Here is a 17,909-nt window from a genome sequence, read left to right as displayed (position 1 = left end):
TATCATGTGTTTTAGTTTAAAAGCTGCTGTGTTAGAAGAGGTGGTCTTAGTGTAGTGTTTTGAAGTCTACCATTTAAAAATCATTCTGAGCATGTCTGGAAAATGAGAGCTATGTCACCGATGACCAGCGTCAGTCAGTGAAAACAAGACTTTTAAAACATAGTTGTGGAAGGATCTCTGAGAGCCAGATCAATACTGCAGCTTAGAGCTAAAAGCTCCTGTTTTCAGTTGTCTAGTTTTTCCCTGTTTCGTTAGGCTTCATTCCTGTTCCTCTTCAGCAAAAAAAAAAAAAAAAAAAGTGCAGCAGTGATCCATAAACACCTATTGACAAGAAACATGTGCCACAAATGGCCCTTTCAGAATGCATCATTTCTGCGCACAACTTTTTGCTGCTTTCTTTCTCTCCTTGAAAATGAGTTTCTCTCTCTTGTTCCTTATCAGCCTTAAAGATTAAAAAATGGTAGCAGTAAAAAATTTTAAAGGTGATCAGGGACATAATGTTTTGAGCAGCTGATCAGTAGGAAGACTAGATAATAAATAATAAATAAATAAATAATAAATAGTTACCATTTTAAAAAAAGGTCCTTGAATCTGGAGAGAAACTGAGAAAATACCAGGTCAAAGGATGGCCAGACAAATGTCACCAATAGACACTTGCCTGAAAACAAAACATAGCATGCTGCTGGGTTTGTAGTCCTTTCTTGAAACTTAACTATCTCCTGTGATGAAGATGACTAGACAGTCAGAGCATTCTGGAAAAGCTCGTGGTTCAGGAACTCAGGGGTTAGCTTTCAGTCATGCTTCATCACCAGACTCAAATTCTGGGAAAAGAAATCTGTGTCTGAGGGTTTGACATTGAAGAACTAGATGCTCAAAAGTCCTATAAATCACTGTCTTAAGTGACAGATCTTGAACTTTAGATTCCCTAAGTTCTTAAAGACGTAAAATGAGTGCATGTTGCTTTCTTTTTCTTGAGAAAATTCATATTACCTGCTTTTTCTAGTAGGAAGTGTAATGCTTGCTCTGAGATTTGCACCCAGGCATCTATTTTTGATATAAAGAATATGAGAATTTGTACTGCAGGAAAGGGTATATAGCTATTTAGAGCTCAGTATTGCACTTTCTACAGAAACAACTAACTCGCGTGGTAAAATGTTCAAAATGCATCTTGTTTAAAAACTCTGCCTAGGGTATAGGAGAAGTTCTCTAAGCCTTCATGCTCTGAGACTAAATACTAGATCCTTCCATTTTTCCCCGGTAACACTAGATTGGCCTCTGTGTAAATCTTGTTTGTACTGGGTTTTATGCTAATAGTGTGACTGATTAAGCATGGGAAGTGTTTTCTGGAGCTCAGTTATTAAGCTGAGCTAAACTTTCTTGGCTCCATAAAATACATAAAATACCTGCCACTCCAGATGTTTATATGAAGGCTGGAGTATTTACTTTCCTGCTCTGTATTGCATCTAATAGAGAAGATAAATATTGTTCTAAGTCCTCTGGCCTGAGGTGTGTGAATAGGTCAGGATAAGCCCCTGATCTTATCCAAGTTGGCTCTAACTGCTGGCAGGTTGAACAGGAGCGTTTTGATGCCTTGTCCTGTTGTCTCCTGGCATAAATCCCTTACGGAAACGTATGGGAGGCTTAAACAACTTGTGCTATTTCCATTCTATCAGCAATTGAAGCCAGCTTTCATGAAGGAAGTAGACAGTCATTTCACAGAGTTTGTGAACAGTTTGGTAGCAAAATCAGCGCTCCTGGATTCTTCATCTTCCCTCTCTTCTTCAGAGAAAGACCTACACAAAGCCAAGTAAGTCAGTTTTAAGTTTGTCCTATAACAAAGTTACATATCCTGGGAGCTTTACTTCCTTTTTTGTCTTGAATGTTTGCCTTTTCTGTTTGCAGGATTTTGAGAGCCCCTCCAGAACATGGCAAGATCTTTACAGCCAGGAAATCTCTGCTGGAGTGAGTAGCTTAATTTGACTTTTTTCCCTGTGGAAGAACTAACAAAATATCCTCTTGCTAGCAAAATAGCCTTTTCTTTTTCCTTTTTCTTTCTCATGTTCAAACTGCTGTGGACCAATTTCTGTTTAATCACCTTTTTCTTTCTAGCATGCTTCTACTGCAACTTGCAGGATTTTCCTAATGAGAACCTTAGTTACAGTGCATCTCAGTTCCACTGAGATGATGACTAATTATTCTTTATTTGTGGATAAACTGAGGGAAGTGGCAAGCATGGAGACTGATTTCTGAGTTGTGCATTAACTTTGTGTCTCTTGAATTGGGATGGCAGTGATATCTTGCCTTACTGTGAAATGCTTGTAAGGCTAACATACTGGAGGTGTGATGTGCTATGTCAATGACCTGATGGTATTTGAATCTYTTTTCCCCCTTAGTGAACTGTTTGAAGTGAGTCACATCAGGACAATCTACCACATGTTCATCGCTCTTCTCATTGTCTTCATCCTCAGCACGCTTTTAGTAGACTTCATTGATGAAGGAAGGTAAGAGTGCTTTTGGAAAAGCAAGGGACAGGACTGCTAAGTGTGTGCTTCTGAGGAAGCAGAGGTACATGAAACTGCAGAATGGTGAAGGAAGAAGGGGGAAATGCTTTCCTGGGATGCTATTGCAGTGGGGGTGGGTGAATTGACATGCTTAAAATGCATGCTGAAATGCCTTTTGCGGCAAAGTGGTAATTTCAAATCAGGTAGCCAAGCATTTGCAAAATCCTGCAGGTGTATGTATTCCTTGAGTGCTGTGGCCAGTACACTTAGGTCACGTGCTTAGTTCATTGCAAGACTGATATAAGGGAGGGGTTGCCTTTGAACATAGACTACTTTAGTTCTGCAAGTGCCACTAGGGAAACAGCAGCTTTCAACTGCCTGTTTTGACTGAAGGAGGACAATGTTTACAAAAACACTTAAATGCTTTGGCAGTCCTTTCTCTGTTTAGAAGTAATAATTCTGGAGAACTGTGCTTGTGCTTAAATAAAAATAGAGCCCTATTTTTCCTGAGGAAAACCTCAAGGACATTGTACTCTACAGGTAGCAGGTTCTGAACAATATTGTGAAAGACTGCTTTCTTAACACTTGCTTGTTACAGCTTGCCAGAAAGATACTGTTTAAAATATCTGCTGCACACAAGTTGGATTACATATTTGTCTTGCTGATTATCTTATTTTTAGTGTCTAAACCTGTCTTGGTTATAATTGCCCATTTTGTCTAAGTATTAAAACTGTCTGATGCAGTACTAAATATTACTTAGCTGACTACTATCTTAGTAGTAGTATGGGCATTGAGGGGAAAATAGGCATTTACCTCTATAAAATCGTCTAATAGGGAGAGGTTCTTTGCAATTACTGAAGCAGGGAGGAGAGTAGCTATATTCTCAGCTAGATCTGAAAGTTTGGATCCAATCTGTAATTGAGCCTCTACACAGGAACAAATTGTGTTGCTGTATTTGGTTAAATATCTAGTCCTTTTAAAATTTTGATTAATGAAATGAACTATCTGGTGCACACTGCTTGGGTATTTGGACTGACCATCTAATGTCCCTAAGCTTTTGGGTGACTTCTAAACTGAATCCATGTGGAATGCCTGCAGTTTTCACCATACAGGATTACATCAGGCTTGAGTGTAGGATGATTAAATGCGCTGTGCCTAAGGGGTCAGGGGAAAGCCTCTTTAGGTGTTCAAACTCCTGGAAAAACTGAATCTTTGAATGAGCTGATGTCCTACAAGTGTTCCCCAGGAGCTTTTTTGGACTGATTCAGCAGTGGATTGTTTAGTCACATGCTCCTTCTTATCAGGGATGAGCTTGAGCACACTTTTAAAGCACATGCTGGTCTTAATGTGCTTAAGCCCTGTAGGATTTGAAGATAAGCTGTGCTTGACAGCACTGGTGACTTGAGTCTTTCATCTTCTATCTTCTGATGTGCTATCTGATGGTCACTTAAATCTGCAACAGACAGCCCTCTGCTTCTGAGCTAAAACTGTCACAGTGGCTCCTCACTGAACTGTCAAACTAGGATCTGGGAGCTTGGCCTTCTGTAGCCATTAAGTTGAGTAGAAGTGTGTCTTAACGAAACAACGGACACTGAATGTTGTCTCTCTTTGTGTCTTCTAGGCTGGTCCTGGGATTTGATCTCTTGGTCTTTGTTTTTGGAAAGTTTCCTGTTGTTTTCTGTACTTGGCTGTTCATGTTCTCTGCCACAGTCATTGTTCCGTACAGTCTTTTCTTCCAATGGGCCCAGGGCTACTGCAGTTCCTCCCATYGTGTAATCCACTCTCTCTTCTATGGGATGCTGTTCACGCTCTTCCAGACAGTTGGGCTTGGGCTTGGACCGACCTATGTTGCTRTATCATATGCCCTGCCTCCGGCTTCCCGATTTATTGTAATACTGGAACAGGTAGGTCTCTACCTGGTATCTTTGGATGCAGTGAAATTTACTTTCAAATGGAAAGGATCGCTTTAGGATCTCTAAGGGTCACAAGTGCTGGTGTTTTTTTTTTTTTTTTTTTTTTTTTTTTTTTCATATTCATTAATTTAAGCCAGGGCTCTAGATCGAGCTAAGCTTTGAGGTGAAGACAGACTTCTGTGAGGCAGGTCTAATGAGAGAGAGTAAATAGTAAATTTTGTTTTGGCCTGGAAACCATTCTTGTTTTTACCCGGTGTTGAAGGACTTTATTATTGTTTTCGGAACATACTTCAAGGCTGAAGTTGTATCTATTTCTAGCTGTCTTGTGGATGCTAAATGCTTAAAAACAAGCTTAAGAACCCTTTGTGCCGTAGTTTAAAGGAAGATGTAACATTCTGCTAAAACTAAAATAAGACACTTGTAGTCAGCAAGTGGTTACTGTTCTTTCTCCTCTTCCCAAGAAGCAGCAGTCTGTGACAATTTTACTGAGAGTGGAGGGKTTTTTTGGTTGTTTTTTGTTTTTTTGGAGGGTGAGAGAGTTCACGTGGAAGACCTGTCAAAGCATCAGGTTAAGACAACAAGTTTGGCCAGAGATGAGTGCAGGCTTGAGGACCCTGTTTTGGTTCTTCAGTTTTAAAACAAAAGAACCTTGTGTAGCTATTGCAGACTGTATGTGTATGTGGCATCACCCTATTCCAACATAGTGGTAACTGGAATATATCTAACCTCAAGGACTCAGTTTCAGGGCTTTAAAACATAACTGGCTATTGAAATGAATAGATTGATTTTTGTTTGTTTGTTTCAATTTTAGGTTGATGTTAATTTGTTAATGATTTTTGCCCTGATTTGGTTTCCCTGATTTGGTTTCCTTGCATTGACTGCAGTCCTATGAGTAAATGAAATGTTTGGTTTTCCTGAGTCATAACTATTACTGCATTTCTCCCCTTGCACTGTTCTAATATGTGTCAACTAAACAGGCTTGTGGGCAGAGGAATCAGCGATTTCCTTTTAAAAGGGGAAAATTGGCAAGATACCAAGATTTTAGAGGGGTTACCCTAAAATTCTATCTCAATCTCTCAATCTTACAGGTTCGTCTTGTTATGAAGGCTCATTCATTTGTCCGAGAGAATGTTCCCCGGGTCTTGTCCTGTGTGAAGGAGAAGTCCAGTGAGTAACTTTTCTTGCAGCTGGATGCAAACAGCTCTTGTATTCCCTCTGCTACTTTTCTTATTCATGTGGCCAGCTCAAGGCAATGTTTGAGTAGGTGACTTTGTGGGTGGGGATCTGAAGAGGGTCTAGGCTGGCATTCTGCATCATGAATTTCAGCCTGAATCTTTTGACTTGGTATTAGACAATGAGACAGATTCTGTTCAGGTCTAAGCTATCAATCTGAAGTCTTGCTTCAACAGCACTTCCCTTTTTCCTGCTCTTGTCAGTGGGAGGGCAGCCTCTACACTTTCTGCCATCCACTTCAGTGTTCTAGTTGAAGTAACAATTCTAGAAGCACAGAAACTCTTCCAGCAAGGCATGTCAGAACTGAACATGAACCCACATGTTGATATGGGCTTTAGAGTTTCATTCTTCCCTGAGTGGAGAGAAAATATGATATCAAGGTGTTAACACAACTCTGCTTGTCAGTAACCCTGACTTTTAAACTGTTTCATGTGAGTAATTCAATCTGTAAGTTTAGCTTGTGTTTTTTTTTTTTCTTTTCCTGGATATCCCACTCTTCTCATTCCAGACTGATCTTTTTGAAGTGAGATGGGTGGTACGTTGTRAAAGAGTACTGGGGAGACTGGCCTTTCAGTGCACAGATTCAGTATTGCAAAGTTTTCCTTTTTCTTTTTTTTTTTTCCTCCCACTTCTTCCAGGCCCTGTACCTATTCCCCGAATTACTCAGTACCTGTACTTCCTCTTTGCTCCCACCCTCATCTATAGAGACAACTATCCCAGGTAATGTGAACAACATCAGTGGAACATTAAAGTAGTCTAAAAACTGAAGCCAGCATTAAGCATCCCTGGATGTGATCTGTTCAATTTGAGTTGGAGCTTTCAGATATAGTTAAGTTGGTAATTTGACAAGGGCAATACAAGTTTCTTTGCAGAACTTGGTCATGCAAACTCACTAAGTATTCTAACTTTACAGTTTCAGTGCCTTTGGGAGGCACACTGAAGTGAAACAAATTAAGAACTAGCTACTGAATAGCAGGAGTGATACAGAAGTCCTGCAGAAGGGTTACATGTTGAGTTTGATGTGGTACTAGTAAGCAGCCCCATCTTGAGTTTGAGGAGGCAGGTTGACTCATTTAAGACCAGGTGTTCTTCTGAACAATTCTGTTGCACTTTGAGTGTGTCAAGTGAGCAATCCTTTATGTCAGTGTTGGGTGGATCACCACCTCCTACGTAATTGCATAATGCCGCTCTCAAGATACTTTCCCACTTACAGAATTGTTGTAGTTGTCTTGCTTTAGTTGAAAGTGAGGAATGAGCAATTTGAGCAGATGTCCTGTAAAATATCAACAGATCAAGAACCTCCGAATTCTTAAAATGGGTTCTTTAGGGTATAGGGCAGTAAAACCAGTATGTGAAAGGAGGCTTTTGCTGCTCTGAGACTATATTTAGATGTGACATTGTGTATGCTTTTCCTAGGAATCCCACAATAAGATGGGGGTATGTAGCTACCAAGTTTGCACAGGTGAGTAATGCAGTTATCTGACTAATGCATTTTCAGAAATCCAAACTGTGTTGCTAAACAACTGTGCCTTTTGCACTGAATTGCTTTTTATTTGGTGTGTACTTAGTAGAAAAGAATACCTTTTAGTGATTAAAAATAGTCATGGTCATCTTACTGCATTAATGAATGTGTCCAAAAAAACCCTGTGCTTAACTGAGCTATTCTTAGGCAGACTCCATTCTATAAGGAAAAGACCCCTTAATTTTGGGGAAAGTGGCGGGAGAGCAATGTCTATGCTCTGACCATCTTTATACTCTTGTGCTACATTGGCACAACTAATTATCTGCAGATGTTCAGACCATCAATTTCAGACCACGATTTCAGTTCTGAAATCGTGAAATCAAGTCTTCGGTACTTATTTGAGCTTAAGTCTGACCTGATCTTCACTTCAGGGTTGAAAGAGAACCTGTCTGGACATGAGCTTCAATAGCTTCTTGCAGATGTGCTTCCAAATAATGACTTTCTTTGAATTTTGAGAAGGTGATCAAAGCCTTTGCTTTCACATGATGCATACTGTTAAAAAAAAACAAAAAACAAATGAAAAACCTAAAACATGCAAGGACCTTTGGCCACTTGCCCTTTGACAAAAGAGGATGGCAAAGCACACAGGTGGCTTACAAGCACCCAGTCACTTATAGCAGTGGCTTGCATTTTGAGCTCTACTTCTGGAGGATCAGTTCATTAGCCAAATAAGCTCTGAGGTGGTTTGTCCTGTTAACATCTCTTCTGGGATCAAACATTAAATTGAACTACAGTAACTTTTTAGTTGTTTCCATTCTTGTCTCAGACCTAGATCACAAAATACCTTCCACACTTAACTTRGCATTGGCATAAATCTTTTGCATCGTAGTTTAAATGAATAGGATCAAGAGGAACTTAAAACTGCTGTGGTTGACTTTGCTTTTTGCTATCAACATGCTGTAGAGATAGTTGTGGTTTACTTTCTACTTGTACTCTTTTGGAAGCTTATTGGTAACAATGTAAAATAAAATACTTTGACTTATACTGGCAGCTGCTGTTCTATCCTCCTGGACCTGTGTGATGTGTTAATTGTGCATTTCTCTTATGAAGCCAAGCTCTTTTGTTCCAGGTCCTTGGTTCGCTTTTTTATGCCTACTACATCTTTGTGAGGCTCTGCATTCCTCAGTTTCGCAACAGTAGTCAAGAAACATTTAATCTTCGAGGACTGGTCCTCTGCATCTTCAACTCTATTCTGCCAGGTAAGGCCTGGACTTGCAGTCTCTGTGCAACTATGGAAGAGGCAGAAGGAAGAGGAAGTGCTTGTTATAAGACACAGTAATGATAACAGTGCCTTTTTTTTTGTCCGTTCAGAAGTAGAAGAGGAATCCTTCCCGAGGGAAGCAGCAGGCAAAGCTCAGCAAAGGAGGTTTTGTGGGGAGGCTTTGGTGTTGTGGTGCTAGACTTCAGAATGAGCAGCGCAAAGTGAAAGGCTAGGTTTGAATATAGCCTTCTCATAGCCAGGTTTGAGGCTCTGGGGTAGCTTTGCAATTGCCCTGTATAAGGGTGACCCTGTGTGGTGAGAAATTGAATTGTGTTTACTTTTTTTTATAGGTGGCATAAAGCTTGTCAACTTCAGTATGTTTAAGAGTAGTCTTGACTGTTACATATTCCTGATTATACCCGAGCAAAAACACTACAAAATCATTCTCTTCCATGTTTCCAGGTGTACTGATTCTCTTCCTGGTTTTCTTTGCATTCCTTCACTGTTGGCTTAATGCATTTGCTGAGATGCTGCGCTTTGCCGATAGGATGTTCTACAAGGTAGGACACACAAGCTATAGGTTATTAGTATTCCATCCAGTGTCAGCTTTTCCTTCTCTTAAGTCAAATGAAAATACTAGGAGAAGCAAGCTTTGTAAAGCTTCTAGAATTTCTTTCTCTAGTGAAATGGAAAGAGAAGGTAACTRCAGATAGTTTTACCAAATGGAGCATTCAGTTTTGCTTGTTGTATATTGTTAGGGTTTAAATTTATTGCTGTGCTGTAGAAGAGAATTGACCTATTTAGYAGTCTGAATTTTTCTAAGGTCATGTGACCTTTACATGAACAGAACCAGCCACCAGACCTGTCTAATAGCCCTGTTAGTGCTCTCCTTTTCCTTTATCATATCAGCCACTGCAGTTTGAGATAAAACTGTACATAGTACAGAGTAAAATGTTGGAAGTGCAGTGGAACACACTGTTTCATGGCATAGCTTGTTATATTGGTTTGGTGTTACTTTGATCAATGTTGTGGTATGCCCAAAAGGACTTCTAGAATGTATTATGCTTGTTCAGATTTACTCTTCATTGAATGCTTTCAGGACTGGTGGAACTCCACTTCCTATGCAAACTACTACCGAACCTGGAACGTGGTAGTGCATGACTGGCTCTATTACTACGCCTACAGAGACTTCCTTTGGGTGAGTAACAAGCAAACTTACTTCTCCTCTTTCTCCCAAACAGTAAGACATTTCTTTCCTTCCTCCAACATCAGCTTGTCTAGAAATGGTGGTGGGGATTTGTAAGTACAGTTAACGAAATATGAATAAGAAATTTGTAGCTGTTGTCTTCCAGTGTCTTGGGATGGCTGTGAGCTGGTGATGTTCTGCGGTGGCTTGCACATAAAAGTAGATCTAATCTACCTTTTGTCTTTCTATTAAAAAAAAAATGTGCTGCTGTCCCAGTGGGATTGTTTCTAGAAACCTGTTTGGTACTAAGGAGTATCCAAACCATTGGTTTTTTAGCAGTAGGGAAAAGCAGTTCCTTTAGTGGTGTTTAAAAACTTACAATTTCTTACCTCTCAGACTTTGCCAGTGAACTCCAATAGCTGGATGGATTTGGGGTGAGGCATCTCAAAGAGTTTTAGGCAGGGGAAGGCTATATAAGCACAAACATGGTGAAGTTTGTAGGTCTTGTGGCAAATGAAGAATATATTTGTATATCTGTATTGTCATATATGTTTGTATATCTGAAATCTTGTCTGTTCTCCAGCTACAATGGTAATGGTGATATCCCATAAGCCTTATCTTAGTGATCTAAAGATGTAGGCTACCACTTTCTGTTGTCCAAGGTTAAGTAAAGGTTATTTAAACATTTAACTATTGGGCAAGGCAGTGCACTTGTCCAAAAGCAGCATCGCTGTCTGGTAAGTCCATAGCTGATTCAGCTATGCTGATGTGGGTAGCTCTCCTAGAGTATCTGTTCAGTTTAAAGTCCTCTGTGTGTGTGTGTAAAAGAGGTCTGAAACCTAGCCTTTAGAGTGATAGTTGACTCAACAGTCTCAACTCCTGTTCCTCTGTTTTTGCTGAACTACGATAGATATTTCCTGAGTGGACTCAAGGTGAGTACTCATGCAGCAGAACAGAAAGATCTCTGGAGATAAATGCTTAAAAATCTAAGGTGTAGTGAAAGCGCACAGCATTTCATGTTGGAGCGGACTTTTCTTAGCTCGGGTAAATGATTGTTGAAATGAGCAAACTATACCACAGAAAAATAGCTTATCCTTGGCTGTCTTTTCTCTTCCAGTTTTTTGGTAAGAAGTTCAAAGCAGCAGCTATGCTGTCTGTCTTCACTGTCTCAGCTGCTGTGCATGAATATGTCCTGAGTATCTGCTTTGGCTACTTCTATCCAGTTCTCTTTTGCCTCTTCATGTGCTTTGGAAGTAAGTTCCTGAGAGTGTGTGTGCAAATGTTGTAGATATTGGGGGTTGGGTGATGAATGTGGTTCTCAATACATTCTGCTCTTCAGGTAGCATGTAAAAGACAACTGGTCCCATTAGGTTACTTGCACTTGACTCACAGAACTGTTTCTTGTCCAGGAAATACGGGCATGAGCCCTCTGAATGGTATACTGAGCTAAGTAGCTCAGTATATACAGACTGGGTTAGCAAGCTTGGGACTTCAGGAGACAAGCAGGCCATAGATGGGGAGGAGAAAGCTATATATGATACACTGCTGTTCATACAATGTACATATTTTAATAGCACTACTTCCTCTTTGTTAAGCCTTAGTTGAATTGAAGATTTCCAACTTGCTGACATGTATCCTTCTTAAGGCCACAGTGTGAGGCAAATTATTACAGGCTACTTGCTGTAATAGTTAAGTTACTTACCAGTTATAGCTCTTCGCATTTTATTTGGGGTTCTGAGCTAGAATGAATTAGCTAGAACTCTAGGACATATCTGCCAACATGTCTTGATCCTCTGCCTAGCCCAAACAATTCTGATCCTGAACAGAGACTGCTCTGCCAGCTTTTTAGCAGGCAATGGCATTCTGATGGTAGCATCAGATCAACTTGTAGGATTTGCTGTATTGCCAGGTATCAAGTTTGTGTGCTGTACTAGCCTTTTGAAACAGCCTTGTGCTGCTCAAGGCAGAGATGTAATGTTGGTGGGAAGAGCAGAGGCCCCCCAGTATCAGTGGGTCTTTGATTCTTTAATCTTGATTTTTTTCTGAATATTGCCTTTCATGTAACCTCTTCCCAGTGGTCTTCAACTTCATCCTTAATGACCGTCGGAAAGGACCCATCTGGAATGTGATCATGTGGACGTCCCTTTTCCTGGGTCAAGGTGTCATCATTTGCCTCTATAGCCAGGAGTGGTAYGCCCGCCAGTACTGCCCTCTGGAAAATGTGAGTGACTGACCTTTTCTATGAGATAACTGACTATGTAAGTAGCTTTCCCATTCTTGCCATGGGAACAGGGCAGGAATTAAATGGCATGAGCCTTTCTGACAGTATATTGTGTCAGTTTATTAAGATGTATTTAGTCTAGAAACTGTGGAGACTCTAGGAAAGCTTTGTCTAGCAGAATTGCTTTCACTAGCACTCTTCCTATGCCAATGGTATGCCACTGCTTGAAACTGAGGATGTTTTTTCCCACATCTCTGAGAGGACATAAGCTACTACTTGAGAGTATTGTTAGGCCATTCAGACTGCATGAATAGAAGAGCAGCGCTTGGCCAACGAGGTCAGGAGAAACTTTTCTAAGGTACCCACAAAAACTGAGCCTGTTGTGTGTTCCAGGGTTAGTGTGGGTGGCAGTGAGTTGATTTGCTTATAAAGCAGAAAAAAATAAGAGTGTAATTCTAAAATCAAATGGACAACTTATAGCTCACTTTTCTAATATTCAGTTCTATTCTTCATTTAAAAAAAAAATCCTGCTGTACTAGTTGATTTCAGTCTTACCCAAAGCTGTTCTCAGGAGAATCAAACTTCAGTTTGAGTTTATCTCACTTTAAGAGTTTGCWGTTGTAAATATGACCATCTCCCTGACACAACGTTTTACTCGACACAGTGTTCAGCTGGTGCCTCAGAACTGAGGGTGARGGGGATGACAGGGGAACAGCTTGTTTGCGGCTGTAGCTACTCTCATGGCTCTAAGTGGAGTTGGAACAGGGTTGCAGGATATGAAAATGTTTGATTGCCCTTGCTAGCACCACAGCAAGTGCTATTTGCCTGTGACTAACACACTGCCTGTCCATATTTTTCAGCCTACATTCCTGGACTACTTAAAACCACGCTCGTGGTCATGTCATATGCAGATGTAAGTGATATGCTCTGACTGCGTCATCACCGCAGAAGATCGGAGTCATCCTCCAAGTGTTYGGACCACTGACCTAACTCACTACAGACTTTTTATAAAGGAAGTTGTGCCTCCTGATTACTGAGGAGAAACTGTAATATTTTTTTGTAACTTTACTGAGGCAACCCAGTTGAACTGGATTGCGACAGGCTTCACAAGCAGCATCTGATGTACACTGTCCCAATTTGAGCCATTTCCATGCCAGTAAAACATTGAGCTGAAGGGGTGGAATCTACTGGAATCTTACTYAACCAGGGGTCCTCCAAGTTGCTGCTCTTCTGGACAGCAGATGCTCTGGTCAGATTTGCTAGTAGCTCACTACTGGCCTCCGTCCATCTTCCTTAGCCAYCCCTTCGCAATTATTTTTTTCCCATTTGTAATGAAATATGTCTACAGAACTTGTATTCTTTGTGACCCTGTTTGTTGCTATGGCACTGACAAGTGGCAGAGCAACAGGTTATTTACATCCTTGCTGTGAAAATAGCCAAAGTATTCCTGGATGGCTTTGAACTACATTCTGCTAATGTCAGCTGTCTAGAGATTTAAAATGTGTAGAGGAAGAAGAGATTGTCAGCTTGCTTGTTGCATTGGAGAATTGGTTCTTTCTGCTTTACAAAGATTTGTTACGTTCAGAAGCAGGGCATGGTGTTCAGTTTTTATAAATCCTTCTTTTCTTGTTTTTATACTGAAAGTCTTTTCTTAGATAAGCCCAGTCTCTGTATTTAAGTTTCTAACTGACTTACATCCTTAGCATCTTTGTGCTCTGAAGGCCCTGTGACTTGAGGAATAGTGATGGGGTTTCTGGTTTCTTCAGTTGTTCTTATTGTTGTTCCAAGATGATCAGTTCTCTTAATGCTTTTTTTTGGCAAGTTAAAGAGCTTTTGCTTTAATTAGACAGGTGCTTTAAGGTATACAAGTTAGGCTCTCAATAGTGAGAAAGCTCTGAAGTACTATGACCCACTGTAAGAAAATACAACTGACTTTTACAGGTGGTTAGTGCATTCCCACTTGAAATGGCTACATCAAATCCAGTGCCAGCAGGTCTTGGTGCCTCTTGCCTATGTGTATTGTTACAGCTTCTAACACCCTGTCAAGGGGGTATAAGGGTAGACACAGTGGCTGGAGTCAGAGCTGCTTTTCCTTTCATCTGTCTGTCTGCTCTTGCATCAGGGAAGATTTCAGGTGAAGATCGATTTCCTAGGCATTGCCTCCACCTTCCAAAGAGGAAGGACATGCTTCCCATACCTACTGTTATGGGGAGAGATATATATGAATTTGTGTCTATATCTATTCGGTAACAACAGTTAACCGATCTATCAGGCAGAGTCTTTTCAGTTTTCTGTGCTTAGTTTGACAGAGCAAGATTGTAAATACTACTCAGGTACGTATCTATCCAGGTTTACTGCCATCACAGCTCCTGTTATTGGAGAAGGAGGGTGACTGATTAGAGGTACCTTAACTTTGATCAAAGGAATTTCTCAATTACTCAAGTGTTCTGTTATTGACACTTCTCAGTAGTGACTTTTCTTTACTGACCTTCAGCCTAAATGTTAGATGCTAGTGTCACCGGACTCTTGATGAGCTTGTCTCTCAATCCACTTAGGACTGTCTTTTGGGCTACTGTTTTTATTAACCTGAGTCAAAAGTAATTTCACAAAAGCTAGGTGGTACTTCAACTCTTCCTGGTTTTCAGTTTTCCATGAAAAAAATCTGCCCTTCAGAAAGGACATTCATTGTGTCAGATTAAATTTGCCAAATCTGGGCTTTGCATATATGGCTCTTCTCAAAAAAAAAAAAAAAAAAAAAAAAAAAAAAAAAAAAAAGCCTTCCTGCTAGAAGTTGTTTACTGAAACAGTTCTGCTAATTTTGGAGGGAGTTTATGGATATACTTGAACTTGGCAGTATTAGTATATAAAATTGTGAGAATGAGATGCATTACTTTCTCCTCATTCAGTTTGAATAATCCTATTTTTTTTTCCAGGTTACCTTTTGGGAGGGAGGCAAGGGAATCCAGATCAATTAAGGAGTCAATCTCAACCCAAGCTTCCTTTATAAAAATTATAGAGATACATAAAAACCAGCCCCCAAACCCTTTGTGGCCAAACAGCTTTGTCACCTGCTTAATAGAGGGTGAATGCAAGTCCAGTACTCTTGAGTCATGGTGCTCAAAACAATTATGTACAGATTTAATTGCACTCGGATAGGGTGTGATGGATTGGGTACTTGATTTTTCTTGATGCCTGTGTCAGGTCTTGCTACTATCTCAGTGTTCTCAAAAGGAGATTAAAATCACGGCACTTTATGCCAAGTAGTGGTGTTTCCCTCACAGCTGGCACTGTGCCATATCCCTAATGAAGACTCTCCGCTTCTACACACCTCAGTGTGTGGAGCCTAAGGCTCGAGTGTCTGACAAGCAAAACTCAACCAGAAAGGGATGCTCAGCTGTTGGAACTAGTCTTGACGGGGGGAGGTGGGGGAGATTTATAGCCTTGTAGATCAAGGCATCTGGCAACTTTGCTGTTAAGGCATTAACAATTGGGATTACTTTCAACTTCTAGGGGGAGTTTCCAATTGCCTTTCAATGTGGGTTTGTTTTCATTTTTCCAATAGTATTTGAGGGGAAATAAAAAATCTTTTGCACATTGCTTGTTTAATTAGAGTCAATTATACCATGTTTGTTTGAGAAGAGTTTTCTTAGGCTGTGGGTGCCAGAGCCAGCAGTATGGTATTCTGGTCAATAACTTAGATGCTGAGGCTACCAACCTGTCCTCCTCAAATTCTTATTAATAATACTGTATACTGTTTCCTGAGGTTCTTCCCAGCCTAAGAATTGTGAAGCTTGCTTCCATGGTAACTCAGCCGTTTTGAAGTGGGAGAAGCTTCCATCTCTGGAATGGCAGCCAAGACAGCTGCAGCTCTTCGCTCAACATCAAAAAACAGTATTAATCTGGTGAAACATGTTCCAGTTTTCATACAGATAACTGTTTCTTCTCAAGAAGACTGTATTTGTGCAGGATCTTCATGCCTAGTATGTCCTTTCTGTGGGGATATTTGGCTTCCAATCTGCAGAACGGAAACAATCCTGGGTCTGAGCTGATAACTGTGCTGTCCTGCGAGAGCTGTCCAGATAAGGCTGTGGTGGGAAGCGGGGAATCCTGATGTATTTTTTTAAAACATGAAATGGTGTGATTGACATGAGGCAGTCCACCTGTTTAATGGAAAACTGAATTGTTTGGGCTCCTGAATGTTGATGGGCCAACAGGTCAGCCGGACCAGCATGAAYGTGCCCTGGGAGCGAGCCTGTGTGCTCTTGCTGTGCCTGGGGTTAGGAGCCAGCCRGCTTCGGCCTTGCCTCCGCTCCCGCGCTAGTGGCCAGCCCGGCTGCTCCCTTCCAGGAATGGGCCACGTGGGACCCAGCGGCTCGGCCTTGGGCGGCTGCCGGTGTGTCAATGTATGCAACCTGTACCATGCTCTGTCCTGCAGAAGAGCTGTTTATTATAACCTACTGTATTACAGCAGTTGAAATATATTTTGCTATTAGGGGAGAAAAGTTGCTGTGGCCTCTTATTTTCCTCTCTGAGGCTCCTGAGCTTGGGCTGATCTCCTGGGTGGGGGGCTGTGGGTGCCAGCCCAGGGCCTGTGGCAGGAGGGCACTGCRGGGTGAGGGGGGAACATCTTCCCGTAGTGACATGGGAGAGCTGCTGGGCAGGTACAGGGGCTCCTCTGCAGCAGGAAGAGTCTGGCCTGCTCTTGGGGCTGAGGGCTGCAAACCAAAGGGGTGTGGGGCAGCCCAGAACTGCCTGTGCTCTTTGCTGTCCTGGCCAAGGCTGCAAGGTGCCTCCTTCCAGGCATCATGGAGCAGGGACWGGCCATGCTGTGTGGGACTGCCAAAGCAAAATACCAGCAGAGAAGGGTTGTTGGTGAGCTTGTAGGTTGGCTGTGCTGCCCCTGATAAGAGGAGAGGGTCCTGGGGAGCTGGAAGTGCTGGGACACTGTGGGAGAGGAGCTTAGGCACTGACYTGCTCCAAAAGCTATGCTAACCTCTTCCCCACTGAATGCATGTTAAAGTGGAGCAGTTGCCAAATATATTTGGCTTAATGATTTCTGCCTTTATTTTGGGTCTGAAGAGGGGTTTGTGTGCCAAGAACTTCATCTGAAATTTTCCAGCTGTGTGGCAGATGCTCTAAAGTCCGTTCTTGCCTGTGTCCTTAAGCTGTAGCAGCTATGCAACAGCCCCATTAATCTGCTCACCGTTTCTGGAGGGGAATGCAGTGAACTGCCAAATAGTTGTAAAGGAAGAAAAACAAAATGCTTTCTACTGACAGGAGGTCTCTTAGCAAACTCTTGTATTTTCTTTCCAAGAAACCATTCACCTGGCAAGGTTATGCCGTGGTTATACCTATATGCATATACAAATGTGTATATGGAGGCAAAACATAGTTAATGTAATTAAAAACCATAGTACACTGGGATGCAGCTGCTGAGCAGGTCAAAGGAAGTTTAATAGCAAGAGTGTTTGTGATGAACAAAAGTGGCAGGAGTAGAGGGGCAGGAGGGAAAGACTTCTCAGGTGAGAGTCTTAAAAGCTAAGGGAAATAAGAGTATTCTTCCTCGTTAGCACGGCATTAATGGTTAAAAAGTGGGAAGAGTAGTAACTGGAGGAATTCAAGCAATTAAACCTCTAGCACAATTGTTAAATGTGTAAAAGTAGCAACTATTAACTTTAATTCTTAATGCAGTTTGTAAATAGAAAAACAAACATCCCTGTGGTGGATGAAACATGTAGAGCAGAGCTCTTCTGGCTGAGTGCTTGTACAGTAAATTATCATTTTGCAATGCTAAAAATTATTAAATTGCAGAAGTGGTATTTGACTTTAATGCAGTATAATCACAGGCATTTATGAAGCAGTTAATGACTGTTAAACAATCATTTGCTGTATGAATTTTGGTTATGAAACATTTTCATGAGTCCAATTAGATGAAGGGTAAGGCACATTCTTAAAGTGTCTCCCTTGGTAGAGACATTTAATTGCCTCCCAGGAATCAAAACATCAGCTGATCTCTGTCAATTTAATGTATCTAATATCAGACATGAGTGTGTTTGTCTCCTCCTCCCCCAACAAATAACAAAAAGCAGGTAACCCTACAACATACATACACAGGTTTAATTCTATTTTCAG

The 17,909-nt window shown here is 41.2% G+C and overlaps 1 protein-coding gene across 2 annotated transcripts in view; it reads left to right on the top strand.

Moving 5' to 3' along the window:
* SOAT1 (sterol O-acyltransferase 1) overlaps window positions 1–15,894 on the top strand; it is a 72,998-nt gene extending 57,104 nt beyond the window's left edge. For both annotated transcript variants that reach the window (XM_085299608.1, XM_085299609.1), the window contains exons 4-16: window positions 1,674–1,807; window positions 1,903–1,962; window positions 2,394–2,501; window positions 4,123–4,405; window positions 5,503–5,581; window positions 6,286–6,367; window positions 7,064–7,109; window positions 8,239–8,368; window positions 8,833–8,930; window positions 9,470–9,568; window positions 10,674–10,809; window positions 11,632–11,777; window positions 12,638–15,894. In XM_085299608.1, coding sequence (XP_085155734.1) covers window positions 1,674–1,807; window positions 1,903–1,962; window positions 2,394–2,501; window positions 4,123–4,405; window positions 5,503–5,581; window positions 6,286–6,367; window positions 7,064–7,109; window positions 8,239–8,368; window positions 8,833–8,930; window positions 9,470–9,568; window positions 10,674–10,809; window positions 11,632–11,777; window positions 12,638–12,694 — 1,458 coding nt within the window. In that variant the 3' untranslated portion in view covers window positions 12,695–15,894. The remainder of the gene's footprint in view (window positions 1–1,673; window positions 1,808–1,902; window positions 1,963–2,393; window positions 2,502–4,122; window positions 4,406–5,502; window positions 5,582–6,285; window positions 6,368–7,063; window positions 7,110–8,238; window positions 8,369–8,832; window positions 8,931–9,469; window positions 9,569–10,673; window positions 10,810–11,631; window positions 11,778–12,637) is intronic.
* The last annotated feature ends 2,015 nt before the right edge of the window (window positions 15,895–17,909 follow it).

The sequence above is a fragment of the Rhea americana genome, unplaced genomic scaffold, assembly GCF_003343005.1.
Source record: "Rhea americana isolate MKP2758 unplaced genomic scaffold, rheAme1 scaffold_151, whole genome shotgun sequence".
NCBI classification, from domain to species: Eukaryota; Metazoa; Chordata; class Aves; order Rheiformes; family Rheidae; genus Rhea; species Rhea americana.
Note: the sequence above shows the minus strand (reverse complement) of the source record. Positions and strands in the feature narration are given on the sequence as shown.